Source organism: Phyllostomus discolor, chromosome X (genome assembly GCF_004126475.2).
Source record: "Phyllostomus discolor isolate MPI-MPIP mPhyDis1 chromosome X, mPhyDis1.pri.v3, whole genome shotgun sequence".
Taxonomy (NCBI): Eukaryota; Metazoa; Chordata; class Mammalia; order Chiroptera; family Phyllostomidae; genus Phyllostomus; species Phyllostomus discolor.
In genome coordinates, this window is record NC_050198.1 from 49170671 (window position 1) to 49186203 (window position 15533).

Consider the following 15533-nt stretch of genomic DNA (forward strand, 5'->3'; position numbering starts at 1 on the left):
CATTGAGTTTAGCATGAGACTGGCATATGTCTGGAATAGCCAGTATGCAATAGATACTTAATGACTTGGTTAAAAAGGAGTTTGGGGATGCTTCTGCCCATCTGAGGCTGTAGCAGTTGAATCAGGAGTTCCACTGAGCATTTATCTTTGACCAAAAACCTACCTTTTGATGACTGCCTTTCCTTCTAGGATGTGGGGCAGTAAGCTTCACTCACCTGTCCTACCACTGATAGCAGTTAAAAGGTTGCACCCTAAAGGTCACAGTGGTTGTGGCTTCTGTCATCACCCGTCAATCCAACTCAGAAATGAAGCAGCAGCTTTTTTGTGGCTGTGAGGCTAGAAAGAGCAAACTTTCAAGTCTCAGACCTGCACATTTCCACCTCCTGAAGACTGGCCAATCTCCTGAACACACTGCTGGATAGTGAGGCTCCTGTTTGTCCTGGTGGAAATGGACCCTGCCACTCATATAAAAGATAAGCACATGGGAAGACAAGTTATTCCCTTGGAAGGACTGGTTTGTTTAACTGTTGGCCATTGGTGGCAAAATGGAAACAACATTTTTATTTCTCCTTCCTCCCCTTCCTGAACATTTCAGAGTAACCACTGGTTGGACTTTGGCGGCGCTTAACGTGAACCTGAGTGTTAGGGGAGAGGTAATCTGCTGTTGCGGTTTCTGGAGCTGCTCATAAGCAAGAATTCCCTATCCTGATCAAGGCTTTACGCCTAAAAGAAAGCAGAAATAGGTATGGATCATTGGTGTATGTGCATGTCTGCCTGTGTGTGTGTTCATGCCTGTGTGCATGCAGGGTGGGGTGGGTGTGGAATGGGAGGGGGTATTGTACTTCCTTCAGGGTCTGGGGCAGCTCAGTGTCTGGATTTTCCTGCCTTGCAGGAGGGGTTTATAAGTGATTTTTGTGTAACCATACATACTCCTGTTTCCACTGTGTGAGCAAGGAAAAGTGGTTTGGTAGTCATCTTTCCAGTTTTTAGACATCAAAAGAGATATATATGTCATACTTGTCAGCCTATCAGAAATTCCCAATCTGATAGTTTAAATACAGGAGTTTGAATGAGTCACTGGGAGGGAGGGAAAGAGAACTCTACTGCAGGTTGCTCAAACCCTTGGTGTACACTTCCCCCAAAATTGGATTAATGAGACTTAAAAGGGGCCTTTGGAAGGTTAACTGTGGGGTCAAACTACTCTGCCCAATAATTGGAAAGTAGGTAGCAGTAAGCATGCAAGAAGTGTGAAAGGAGAGCAGATGACTTCTCTCCATCTACTATATACATCTTCTGGGTCACTCTTTCCCTGTAACATTAAAAGAAAGGGGTTCATGTTTCCAGAGAGACTGGAGGCTATTTAATATAGAAACCAGGGCCTTGGAATCAAAGTTCCAGAATTCTGATCTAGGAACCTGAAGGTGGGTTAGGTTGACCTTTACTGTGACTTTTTGTGTGACATCATGTCCATTATCCAATACTACTTAAGATTCTTAGAGTGAAAGTATCATTATTGAATAGTAATGTGAAATTGCAGTACATAATGTGAGACACAGATTGTGTCCAAAGACTTTTTGAGCTTGTAATGAGTTTGTGTGTACTAATATACCTACCATACAGAGGGAGAGAGAGACAGAGTGAGAGGTCACCTCTACTAATCTTCAGGTGTGGGGACAAAAGACAATAAAGGAGGAATCAATTGTTTGGGTTATCCTGTAAAACCACGGCATGCTTAGAATTTGAATTTTGAGTTGTCTTACTACTATGTTTCACTCAATCCACATTACTTCCTTAAGAAAAATTAGTGGTAGGGAAAGGATATTATAATTATACCCTTTCCAAAAGGACGACCTTCTTATGTTTCAGTTTCTAAATACTGTCAGAGTCACAGTTCAAATGAAAGAGGGTTTTCCCTCTAAACTCATCCTACCCAATAACAACATCCCAAACTGGCTGAAAGAGAAACTTTGTCAATAACGATTGTCCCAAGCCCTTTTCTTACTAAGCCAAGGAGCATCCAAAATGGACAGTACAAAAAAGATTTGTGTGTGTGTGTGTGTGTTTCAGAGCTTTATGAGATCAGAGAAAATTATTTTCATTAAGCAGGGATCATTTCTATCTGATGCAAGCCAAGCTCTCTCCACTTTTTATTTATATTGCTTATTATTTAGGATTTTATAACTTCCTTTACATGCTGAACTGCTTTACAGATCCTGTCTATGAGGTAACTTCTCTCAACTGTCCTGCCTCCACTGCCTCAGCCATAAGAGTTGGATATTTTTTTTTTTATTTAAATAGAATACAGAGAGATAAGCCTTGTAAGCAAGGACCTAGGGAATTTGTTTTCTATGATTACTCTACTTGACTGCTCCAGGCTTTCCCAGTCCTCTCAGGAGTTAAGTCAAGATTGAACATTTAACCCATGCTAAAAGTGAAACAGGAAACAAAGTTGCTTATGCCTCCAAGTTCCTCATCATATCAATGCTAGAGTCAAGAGTCACAAATAATTAATCTATTAATTCTAGATTCAATTTTCTGTATCTGCAATGGAATCCTCACCCCAAATACCCATTTTCTTCCCCTTTAGAGGAATGATTTATCCATCAACTGGGTGTTAAGCTTCCTGTTTCCCCTTCCTAGGTCAAGGGCAGCCCAGGTGCCCAATTTCCCTCTCTCTTCACAAGGCACCACCAGCAATAGAGATGAGAAATTCTGAAGAACAGCCAAGTGGAGGAACCACAGTGTTGCAGCGTCTGCTACAAGAGCAGCTTCGCTATGGCAATCCTAGTGAGAATCGCAACCTGCTTGCCATACACCAGCAAGCCACAGGAAATGGCCCTCCTTTCCCCAGTGGCAGTGGGAACCCATGTCCTCAGAATGATGTGTTGAGTTCCCAGGATCACCACCAACAGCTTGTGGCACATCCTGCTAGACAAGAACCCCAGGGGCAGGAAATCCAGTCAGAAAACATTATCATGGAGAAGCAGCTCTCCCCTCGTATGCAAAATAATGAAGAACTCCCAACCTATGAAGAAGCCAAAGTCCAGTCCCAGTACTTTCGTGGCCAACAGCATGCCAGTGTTGGAGCCGCTTTTTATGTCACTGGAGTCACCAACCAGAAGATGAGGACTGAGGGACGCCCATCAGTTCAGCGGCTTCATCCTGGGAAGATGCACCAAGATGAAGGACTCAGAGACCTTAAGCAAGGACATGTCCGCTCTTTGAGTGAACGACTAATGCAGATGTCTCTGGCCACCAGTGGAGTTAAGGCCCATCCACCTGTTACCAGCACTCCCCTAGCCCCACCACAACCCAATGACATCTACAAGAGTCCCACAAGTTCCAGTGATTTCTACAAGACTCAAGGGCTGCCTCCAAGTCAGCATAGCCTGAAGGGCATGGAACACCGAGGACCCCCACCAGAGTATCCCTTCAAGGGCATGCTACCCCAGTCTGTAGTGTGTAAGCCCCAAGAGCCAGGGCACTTCTATAGTGAACATCGTTTGAACCAGCCAGGGAGAACAGAGGGACAACTGATGAGGTATCAGCATCCTCCTGAGTATGGAGCAGCCAGGTAAGAGAGTTCTCTTTGTATAATTTTCTCACCTCCTCCCCAACCAGCGTCTGCTGTGTGTTAGGAATCTGAAGGGAAGGAATGGGCAGGGGTTTGGGATGACAGACTCTGCAATGCATGGCTGGCCCCTGACTTAATAAATTTACTGCCAACCTGAATTTCTGTCCATAATTAGCACTGCATTAACATTCCCTGAACTTTATAGGTTGAGTATGGCCTCAACTGCCTAGTGGATGATTTCAGCAGCTGTGTTTGCTGTTTCATCTCTTAGGATATTGAAAGAAGGGTCAATGTTCCATCTTGTGACTTACTAAGCCCTTCCTTTAGGAGCAGAAGCAAATTCACTTCTACTTATTTGCCTCTGCAAAGCTCTCATCACATATTTTTTTGTGAACACATCTTTCTGAAGAATTACTGTGGTTCTTTTAAGCACCAAACAAACACCCAGATATTACTGTGGGGAAACTATACATATGTAGGTTCAGAATGTAACTTGTCAACTTGTCTTGTACTTCCTTTTAGTTTATGAAGTCTGCATTGCTTCATCTTTCTTTTGTAGAGACTTTGTTAGTTGCCTATTATGTTTTTAGATATCTAATTTAAATTTACATCATATTATATAGAAATTTTGGTTGTATGCTAAAATATAGAAGGCAAAATACACCCAAGACTTTTGTACCACTTGCTGTTAGTTCAGGAGTACTGTACTGTTCCGTATATTTAGTTCTTCTTAAATATAGGAGTGGGCACAAGTAGGCTTATAGCTGTGAGTATGTGAAAGATGGAGTTTGTTTTTGTATTATTATTTATTAATTATTGTATTATTTAGTTGTATTACAACTGTAAACCTACTTTTGCCTATTCATGTATACTTCTGATTTATTTAAGGGCCAACTGTATCAACCAGACCTTAGATTCCATTGTTTCATTCATTGTTCCTATTGTTACTATTGGGACCATGTCTGTGATCAGTAGTATGTCAGCATATGGGACAGAGGGAATGTTTCAACCATGGGGAACAAAGATGGAAGTCATGTGGTATTCCTGCTCTGTTACCATGGGTAATTATGGGCAGCCATGAGATTTGAACTGCCTGGACCTAGGGTGGCCTTATCTATAAGGGACTCCTAGACTAGACCTGTTATCTCTTTGATGTCTCTTTGCCTCCTGTCTCCTTCTCATTCCTTTGGGGAAAAGCCTCTTGGCTTGAAGTTCTTCACTGGGTGACTCAGGAGACAAGGCAGTTATGAGGGTGGAGTAGAGGTCAGGTAAGATCATGCCTCTGCATTTCCTGGTGTTTCATCATTTTCTCCGTCCAGATCCAACTTTTTAGCTAGAGGCAATTCACTTTGGGTTCCACCCCTAACTTTTCCAGTTTAGGATATTTTTTCCTTAATTCAGGTTCATTTCCTAACCCTTTTTCAACCTTCTCTGTGCAGCTTTCAAAGAGCAGGAGCCTAAGTTCTGATAAGTGGCTTGGAACAGGAAATGGGGTAATAGACAGGGTCATTCCAGTTTAAATGAGAGCAAGAACCTAATTCCCACCTGCCCAATGAAACGGAAGACCCAGGGAGAGGTTGGTCTCTTGGATCGCTTAGTTTAGTGGAAACTTGTCCAAGCCAGGAAAATGTCAATGAAGCTGGTTTTTTTGTTTTGTTCTTCCCATTAGTATGGAAGAATCTATGGGACTCCCTACCTACTGTATGTGTATGGGCTGATGTCTGTTGCCTTGTGGGAGGGGAGTGTGTTGGTTGGGGTGTGGAGCAGAATCCAAAGCCCCACTCAGCACATGGCCCCCCTTCCCAGGAAAGCTATTTTCAGAACTCATTCACCAGTATTGTTCATGATCTGAAATGGCTCCCACAGTGTTTAAAGCTAGATGGAAAAGTCCTTTGATCTACCCAAATAAATAATAATGAACCCAAAAAGGGATTTTTTTTTCTTCCCATACTGATTAAACCACCAGAGAAATTTAGCTGCATCTATTTTACAGGAAGATACTGCATTTTCTCTTCCCTCATACATTATCTGTGGCTCTATTTTTCTATCCCCAAAAGCAGTAGAGCCCATGCTGATTACTCTCTCTTGAGCAGTATTTTAATACACAGCTTTGATTTAAAAGTTTTTCTTTTTCTCTGTGGGAAAGGAACAGGGTGCTTGATATGCTTGATGAATATTCAAACTTAAAAGATGCTCTGTGTGAAGTTTGGGTCTACATCAGACAAATTCTGGCAATAAAATGTTTGCAGGGCATGGGACAAGGGAGTGAAACCTATTTACAAATAACTGGCAAGGGGAGGTAGTTGAATTGCATTCCAGAATGTACACTTTTAAGTGGTGATACGTTTGTCCTCCTTATTTCCTTTAATAGGTTTGTGAGTACCTTTCCAAGTAACTGCTGCTAGCACCAAATAATTAGAAGACTAAATTTTTAGTTGTTTTTATTTTTTTAATTTTTAAAGATATGTTATTTATTTTTAGAGAGAGGGGAAGGGAGAGAGAAAGAGAGAGAGAGAAACATCAATATGTGGTTGCCTCTCACATGCCCCACCCCCACTGGGGATCTGGCCTGCAACCTAGGCATGTACCCTGATTGGGAATCAAATTGGTGACCCCTTGCTTCACAGTCCAGCAGCGCTCAATCCACTGCACCACACCAGCCAGGGCCTACATTCTTAGTTCTTAATCCACAAATTACAGATATGGATGCAAAGCAAGCTCTTTGAACAAAGTGCTGTTCAAAAAAACTTTTGTTTGCCTTTCAAGGTACAGTGAAATGTTAGAGATTTGCTGTTAAAATGAACAAAAGGTTATAAACAACATTTTTATTACTTCATCTTCCATATGCCCTCCTTCCCACTTAAAAAATAAATATCCTGAATGCTCAGATGTCCAGATAGCAAACCAGGCCAAGCAAGCCATGTGAAGAGTTAAACGTTTTCTGAATCTTTGGCTTTTTAATTGCTGAGCCTATTTTTGGGATTTATACATTTATCAACTGCCTTTAAAAATTAAGTCTTTTCTGTTTGTAAAACAGCCACCTCCTTTCAGTTGTTGAAATCATGCCCAGATCTGAGGTTTCTTGAAATCCTTGTTTAGTGGAATCTAAGGGTAACCTAACCCTGCAGTTCAGAGAAGAGCTGGCTGTGCAAGAGAAACAATAAAAAATTTGCGGCCCTCTCCTGGATTCACATATTTACCATCTCAGAGCCTGGAAAAGGCCCAATTTCTGTAGGGAGACTAAATTGGGTTCCAGGCTGTTGGTGGCACCTGCTCTGGTGAGAGTGTGAGGGCTTGTACACATGTGGGCCAGGAGTATGTAGTATGTGTGTGGGGGGTGGGTGATTGCATGGCTGGGGATGTGGGGGCCTCCAGTCAGTGAGGTAGCAGGATGGAAGGTGCTAGGTCAACTCAGTGGACTTACCTCTGCTATCCCTTTGTGTCTCTGTAAGCTGTCTATGTCTTGGAGGGAGTTCTCCCCTCTCTGGGGGGATGCTGATTTTGGCCATTGGCCTCAGTCCTGCATGTATGCCCTTTTCCCTTTTCTGCAGAGCACTAGGGACCCATGTTGTCTTAAGAACGGGCGAGATGAAGGGAGAGAAGGGGCAGGGAGGAAGCTCAGGGCTTCCATGGGATCATATGATTCTATTGTCTGCTGGAGGCTTGTTCCTGGTTAATATGCCAGTGGGCAGGAATTCATGCTGCTGTGCTGGGGAGTGTGCTACTAACCCAGCTACCACCTTTATTATTGCTGTTACTCTTATTACTTAATCTTGAGTGTATTTTTACTTCCTCTGACACCCCCCAGCTCTCCCCTACCCTTGCCATTTTTTAGTTCTCTCCTCTAAGTAGGAACTTCACAAGAGTTAATGTGGTTCTGCTTTTTCGTGGTGTGTGGATGCTAGATCCCAGAGGGAGTTCGTTGCCTGGAGGGCTTTCTCTTCCTTTGCAACTGCCCAAGCCTTGCTTCATGTTTGCAAACCTGCCAGGGATGGACTCTCTTGGTTTTCCCAGCACCATGGTGCACTGAAGTCTGCTTCCTTTTCCAGCCTGGGGAAACTGAGGGGTAGCTACCTTTACTCCACTTATCTCTTAGGCAGTGCCTAGAGTCATGGCCAGGGCCACTGCAGTCCTGGGCTTATTTGACTCTGAATGCCTCTTTTCACAGATTTTGTGGTCTTCTCCAGGAGGCTGTGAACTTTTCAGTGCATGGAGGGTCCATTCAGCATCCAGGCAGGAGGGAGACCAGTGGCCCATTTGTTTGAAGGAGAGGCCTAGGTTGCTCCTGGGGCCCAAGGGAGCTGGAGAGGGTGGGGAGGAAGCCCATTCAGAACTGGGCATTCAGTCTTTAAAAGAGAACATCTCCCAGGCCTTGGGTTTTCAAATTCTGACAATGAAGATGAAGGTTAATATGGTCATTTTTTCCCTTAAATTTTGAAATTTTGAGGACTATATTGGAGACCATGAAATGTAAGCTCCTGTTTTCTGCCCAACATATTCAAAAGCCCCAATAAATCCTGGGACATTATATTTACCTCTAGGGAGAATCTCCATCCAGAAAAAGTCTAGCCATTTTAATATAAGGAGAAGAGTTTCTGTGACACGATGTAACCAATCAGCCAAGAAGAGTGAACTGGAATGGACATGTGTGAACAATGACAACTTCACTGTACCAGTCAGTGGGGGTGGTAGATGCTATTAAGTGAGCATGTGTACTGCGTGGCTATTGCATTCAAAATGACTGAGTAAGTAGAGCAACAGATCTACATCAAATTTTGTGTTAAGCTTGAATATTCCCCTGCAGAAACTATTCAGATGATTCAGAAGACCACGGCTATGGACAACTGGTGATTGATAGCTTCATCACAACAATGCACCTGCTCAAGCATTATGTCTTGTGCAGAGTTCTTTGGTGAAACATCAAATCACCCAGGTGACTCAGCCGCCCTATAGCCCAGACTTGGCACCCTGCGACTTCTGGCTTTTCCCAAAACTAAAATTACCTTTGAAAGTGATTTATATTATATATAATATCATACAATTATAATAATTATTATATATAATATTAGCTTTTCCTTGAAGAAAAAGAAGAGCACATAGTCAATTTTACCTTTAAGGAAACTAAGGATCCACAGTATGGAAAATGGAGAAAGACTCTTCCCCAAATAAGTTTGCAAACAGCTCCCAGGCTTTTGATTGGATGAGTGCTTTGAGTTCTTGGAAAAAGGTTATGTAAAGGTAGTAACTTTCCAGTTGTAATCATGAGAACCATGTAACTTTTTCTATCCACAAATAGTTCTCATGCCCTTTTCAAAACTCAGTAATTCTTTATAGTGACATGTATGAAATTTAAAAAATGTGGGGACACCAGAGGCATTGATGGGGCTAAGAGACAGAATCTAGGGCTTGAGCAGGTTTGAGGGCTCTGTTGAACATCCAGGTAATTGGGTATCCATTAGCAAGTGTTTGGAATGATTTTGTAGCTATAAAAAGTCCTAATAGTGAGGATCTTTTGTAGGGAATATATAAATGAACAATAATGATAATTGGAATATGTATGGGAGGGATGTGCTTTAACATCCAGAATATCAGTTAAAAGTTATTTGCTTCTGGTGACTTGTCCTGGTTTCACCATGAATTTTGCAATTTAGTGTAAAGATTAAATGGATATCCCACGAGTAAAATCACTAACAGGGTCAACCAATCTCACTGAGAGGTAGATAAGAGACTCTTCGTAATTCCTGTTCAGCTCCAAAATGAGAAGAGCCCAGTATTTTTGTCATTCATTTGCAACCTCAGGAATGAAATAGGCTCTTGCAAATAAAATAACTTGAGCGATGTTACACAGCTAGTTAGCAGTAGAAATGATATTTAAACTCTGTTGGGATCCAAATCCCATGCCTGTAGCCAACTGTCTTCCCTGGATGGACATATATCAACTACAGTACAAGCATCCACAGGATGTGGGAGTATGAGGTTCACTGGTCATGCTTGGGGTGGGGTGTATAAGCTTTTTGTCATCAGTATATATTGACAGATATTCTTCCTGGTAGTGGTGATGATGGAAGTGATCCATTCATATACTCTGATTGTTTCTCTTAATGGCTAGTAGTACGGTGTTAGGTATAAAAACGGGAGAACTACATTAAACAATGTACCAAGGTTCTCTTTCTGTAACTTTCTATAAGCAATAGGCTGGCAATCTGAACATCAGTGTGTGAAAATCCATATATTATGGTAGTGGATGGACACTGGAAATGGGAATTGGGAAACAAGGGTTCTACTCTGGCATACCACTAACTCACTGTAGTATTTGACAGGTCATTTCCCCTTTCTGGACCTCTGTTTCTCCCTCTGTCCAATGACAGAGTTGGCATAAATCATTTCATTGAGGCCTTTCCAGTTCTTATAGTTTGTTATTCAGTACATCAAAAATTGTATAATAATATTGCATATAATCCCCTCAAAGCCATGGTATTATTACTACTAGTAGACATCAGCCAACTATTAATAACTATAATCAATAACAATTATTTGGTATCTCTAATAAGAATCTACATATCCTCAAGTAATTTTTTGTGGAAATGTTTATTATCAAAGAGACTTGCATATAGCAAGAAAGGGGGGGTGGTTTTGATTACTTTTTGCTATTTCCTTCTGGACAAGTGGAACACATTTTCTAAATTTGATTATTTATGTGTACCAGAGCACATGTAGCATGTCAGAAAAGGTTTACTTTAAAATGAGGTGAAAAAAATTACCTTGTAGAAGACATTTAAAATCCCTCAACTTGAGCACCAAGTGCATAGGCATACATCACTTTGATTTTCACAAAGCAACCTTTGAAGATCATCTGGTTCAGTCTTCCATGGGATGACATTCCTGTCTGTTAGGCAGTCACAGAAGGTCAGGCCTGGAAAGGATTATAGAGGTCTTGGCAGAGATCCCATAGTCCTAGTCTAACACTGCCCGCTCTTCATGTTGCAGGTGTCCTGGGGGTACTGGAAGCCTCTTCATCTGACTTTCTTGTGCCTTTCTCCTCCAGTACCTTCAGAGATAGCTTAACCTTAGCATGCCCTCCATGTTTTACAGGCCAATACAGGACATCTCATTGACGCTGTCAGCCAGGAACTCTCAGCCTCACAGCCCTACTTCTTCCCTCACGTCTGGGGGTTCCTTGTCCTTGCTGCAGTCTCCACCATCCACTAGATTATCTCCTGCCCAACATCCATTGATCCCAAACCAAGGAGACCACTCAGCTCACCTACCTAAGCCGCAGCAACATTTCCTTCCTAATCAGGCTCACCAGGGTGATCATTACCGTCTCACTCAGCCGGGCCTGAGTCAACAGCAACAGCAGCAACACCACCACCACCATCACCAGCAGCAGCCAGCAGAAGCCTATTCAGCTATGCCTAGGGCTCAGCAGTCTTCTGCTTCTTATCAGCCAATGCCAGCAGACCCTTTTGCCATTGTTTCCAGAGCCCAGCAGATGGTTGAGATCCTCTCAGATGAGAACCGAAACTTGCGTCAGGAGTTGGAAGGATGCTATGAGAAGGTGGCAAGACTGCAGAAGGTGAGCCCCTCCTCGTGTTGGGATGTTAGAGAGTCTCCTTTAAATCTTACATGTTTAATATCGATGTAAAAGTCTCTATTTGTGGGTACCTGCAGACTTATGGGCAGGTCTTCAGGATTCTTATAGCTGAAGATTAGATATGGATCAAATTTTGGAATATGCCTCTGCTCGCCTTTCTGGGAGAAGTAACATTTAACATTTATGGGAGGAAAAAAAAACATATTTGTACAGTTTTCCCAAACACCATAGCCTTGAGTAAACTTAATTGATTGTTTTAGAATTCTAGTAGGTAAAGAAGCATCTTCATAGGTTGAGAACACTGGTGATATCTGTGTAGATAAAGGACCCGCTAGTGTAAAGACTTTTGTCTTGATTGTATTTTTCCAAACACTGAATTTGAATTGTAAATATAAAACCATAGTTCCTAGAAATATCTCACCACTGAAGTTAGATCCTCCCTGCCTCTTTCTGCAAAGGGCTTAGAGCACTTTTCCTAGTGCGAGTTCCCGTGGTAACTTTTTCAACACTCCCTTCCTTATCCTCCTTTTTGCTTTGGTCCTTCCTTTCAGTTTAAAGTCAACATCTGCTCTCTTTCTCTGGTGTGTGTGGGGTGAGGAGGGGCTTCATACCACAGCTGGGTGACAGGTGACAGCCCTAGGCTGAGGAAGTAGAAAAAGGAATGACTGTCTCCAGTTCCCATTTTTTCCTGGGCCCCTCCTGTCTCCTGCAACTGGGTTTTTATCTCTTGAATGCCCTAAGCTAGGAACCTTTAGCTCTTGGCTTCCAGGGGCTGTTGGTGAATAGGGTTATGCCTTTAGCTGCCTCTTTGCAGCTTTTGTCATTGTAGAGCCCATGTGGTTTGATCTCAGACAAAATGTGAACTGTTCATCGAGGGGAGAGGAGGGGAGGGAGGGAAGGTTGCTTGGTATTGTTCAGCAACTCTGTCCTTAGGAGATACCCACAAGTGGAAATTTCAGGGGTCTGAATGAAGCTGAAAATTTGTAAACACCAAATCTGGGTCCTAAAGGAGAGAGGAGGACTTACCATAAGCTAAGTATATTTATGTAGTAAAAACACTTACCAACAATGTTCCCAAATCAGGATCGGGGTTGTTGGGGTTAAATGAGAACTGTTTCTCAATGGCTTTTCTTTCAATTTAAAATTTTCTCCCTTCACTCATTTAATTATAAAACCCATCACCCCTGTCACACTGATTCACTAAATGGATCATATTCACATATTAGTGGCAGACTGGCACAGTTTGGCTGATTAGGTTTAATAGTTGATACCTTCCCCAAACTCTGTATTCAGGGTGACCCCAGCCACATCTTTGATGCAATAACTGAAGGATGGACTCAGATTGTCTATAGGCTCTCTTCACCAAAGGATCTCAGGTGAATTTTTTTGAGGGAGAGGAAGGGTGACAGGAAGAGGAGCAGAATAACATTTATGTTGTTTATTCCCAAGTATGGGGAAAGATGCCTCAACCGAGTATAATTAGAACAGCTTGAGTGTTAGGGTAAGTGAAGGCCAACCCAGTACTGCAGTGGATGAGAGGCACAGGTTAGGTAGAAGAGGATAAGAAAGTGGGGAGAATGAGGTAAATACTAGATGGAGTTAGAACAAATAAGGAGGCACAAAGTTTATGAGGGATATAAATAAATAGAATAAGTCTGTAAATTCACCACCACCCTCCCTCTCCCCTGCCCTGACCATCATGCTGAGCAAACTAGAGGATAGTCCCTTCTGTGACTTCTTTTCCTGGAAGGTTCTGTTGACAGGGGTAGAACTTGCCCTTTTGGAGGGTATAGTATTTACACAGGAGGGTAGGGGAAGGATTAGTATAAGATCTTGACATAGTACTCTAAACAATGTGAGTGGAGGGACTGCCTTCCAGGTGTGGCATTCTGTGGGGAACTGGAAAGCCTTGTATTCTAAAGGCTACCCAGAGTAGACCAACACCAAGCTGCTCTTTCAAATGGAAATGTTTGTTTTCTCTACTGAGCACTTGAATATCACGCAGAAGCTTTATGAGGCTCAAGCCTTGCAGATCATGTCGCTAAATGTCACTCACCAGTTTTCCCCGTCTGTGCTGCTATCTTGGTGCCATCTGCAAGGAGAAAAACACTCTCAAGTCTGCTCTTTTCTGTGGTGTAAGCCTCATTTGTTTGCAGTCAGTCCTGCATCAGGCATAATTTTGGAGCAAGGGCAGCTGGAATCTGAGTTGTTTGGTAAACCCACCTTTCCTCAGGTCTCCCACTGGGGACCTGATATGTCTCCCCATAAAGTACCCTGAGCTTTGTTAAGGAGGATAGTGGAAAACTGAGAGGGAATGCAGAATGTTTGCAAGAATCTAATTTAATCTGAAAATTGCTTAATAGACCATGGGGTTTATTTGTCTTATACAAATTATATGCAAATATCTCTATGGTTATTTTATTATATGTGCAATGAAACTATATTGGTTCCAGAAAGACTTTGGAGTCAAATTTCTTATTTTCTTCTTGTTTTGGGCTGATTCATGGCAAAATCTTTTCTTTGCCTTTGATTTTTTGTGTTTTTTTTCCCATTTACAAGATTTTTAGGAGTGTCATAAAATACAACTCCATGCATTTTTGTTCAAAAATCTGTGCTGGTTTCCCACTGACTATGGAGTAAAGGTCAAATGCCTGGCATTAAGGTCCTTTGATGATCTGACTCCAGTCTATCTGTGCAGCCAGATCTCATCAGCTTCCCTCTGTGTACCCTACAGTGTCCAGACAAATAGGAGTACTGGTCATTCTGGGAATGCATTCGTAAATTCAGAATAAAATACTCTTCCTCCACCTCTGCTCACTGAAACTTGATGCAGCTCTTAGGATCTGATTCTAAATGCCACCTTCTCTCTGACATTGTCCTCTTGTTCCTTCACCCCCAACTAGGAATAACCTCTTCCTCCCCTGCACTTTATAGGACTACACCTACTTTTCTTAATAATGTCTCTTTCCCTGTATTCTTTTACTTAATTAACTCAAAAGCTCCTTGAGGGCAATGATAATGTTCTCACTCTTGTTTACGCACCCACAGCGTCTTAAAGATTTTTTCTAAATATTTGGCCCTTGGTAATTTTTTTAAAATTGAACTGAACTATTTTATGAGTCTGAAGCTTAGAGTTTCTACGGTTTGCTTCTGCCACTAACTTCATACTGGGAAAGGCAATGTAACTCCTCTCTGCTTAAGTGGGGATAGGTATTCTTGTGAAGACAGCTATCAGGGTAAATTGAAATAAATCTGAAAGCCCTTTAAGTGCTCTAGGATAACATTAATTATATACTATATACATTATTATTTTCAAAATTAAACAATTCTTACTAAGATATGAAAATCATTTATAACTATATTTATGAAATTTATTCTCTCCTACCAGCTTCTCTGAAGGCAGAAACTGTATTTGTTTTTAACCTGAGGAACTGTCCTGACCCAGTGAGATAATTACTGAGCTGAAGGTTGAATTTTGAAATCCTTCTGGGAAACTTTTCTTATTAGTGTTCTGCCTCCTGGCCATCTAAAAAGCCCTGGGCAAAGCTGTCATTGATTTGCATGTGTTTTCAGACCATTTTTTTTTCCATTGCTCCAACCACTCGCACTATCTTGTCTTTTTTTTCAGGTGGAGACAGAAATCCAGCGTGTCTCAGAAGCATATGAGAATCTTGTAAAGTCATCCTCCAAAAGAGAAGCCCTGGAGAAAGCCATGAGAAACAAGCTTGAGGGGGAGATTCGGAGAATGCATGACTTCAACAGGGACCTGAGAGGTGAGGGAATTAATTCTGAAGCATAAGTCAAGATGGTAAAGGGAAGGGCTATGGAGCATACATTGAGGCTGTTAGGTTTGTTCAGCCTACTAGTATGATTAGTAAATTATAGGGCACACACCAGGCCAGATTTTTGTGACTACAATAGCACTTGGTCCCAAGTTTGCTTAATCAAAGTGGGAAGAGCTGATGTGTTAACAGATGGTACCCAGCCTAGGACTTTTGGACCCACCTGGTTCACCGCCATAATTGGTACTGCCTCTCTTACTTTATAGCTTTTACAGAGGCTGGTCTTATCTTACATTGTTTCTAGGACTCCCACCTTGTATTTTTACCTTAACATAGTAAGATTGAAAATGTTGAGAAATAACACTTTCAAATCCCTTAAAAACTGATGACTTTGACCTTGGAGGTACTATTTTCTACCTTTGATTTTAGGTTATCTTATCTATAAAATAAGGGATCTGAACTAGATGCTGCCTATGGTCCCCTTGCAGCTTTGACATTACATGATTTTAAAGACTTTATACTGAATAACTTTGATGTTTTTCTCCAGGTGAATGAAAAATATATATTCCAGGATTGATTCTTT

The 15533-nt window shown here is 41.8% G+C and overlaps 1 protein-coding gene across 5 annotated transcripts in view; it reads left to right on the forward strand.

The window, feature by feature from the left end:
• The window catches only part of AMOT (angiomotin), a 65569-nt gene that overhangs the window by 14685 nt on the left and 35351 nt on the right, over positions 1 to 15533 (forward strand). For 4 of the 5 annotated variants that reach the window (XM_036017053.1, XM_036017052.1, XM_036017051.1 and 1 more), the window contains 4 exons: positions 596 to 743; positions 2641 to 3574; positions 10667 to 11150; positions 14797 to 14941. In XM_036017053.1, coding sequence (XP_035872946.1) covers positions 2703 to 3574; positions 10667 to 11150; positions 14797 to 14941 — 1501 coding nt within the window. In that variant the 5' untranslated portion in view covers positions 596 to 743; positions 2641 to 2702. The remainder of the gene's footprint in view (positions 1 to 595; positions 744 to 2640; positions 3575 to 10666; positions 11151 to 14796; positions 14942 to 15533) is intronic. The other variant, XM_036017054.1, reaches the window with a different exon arrangement.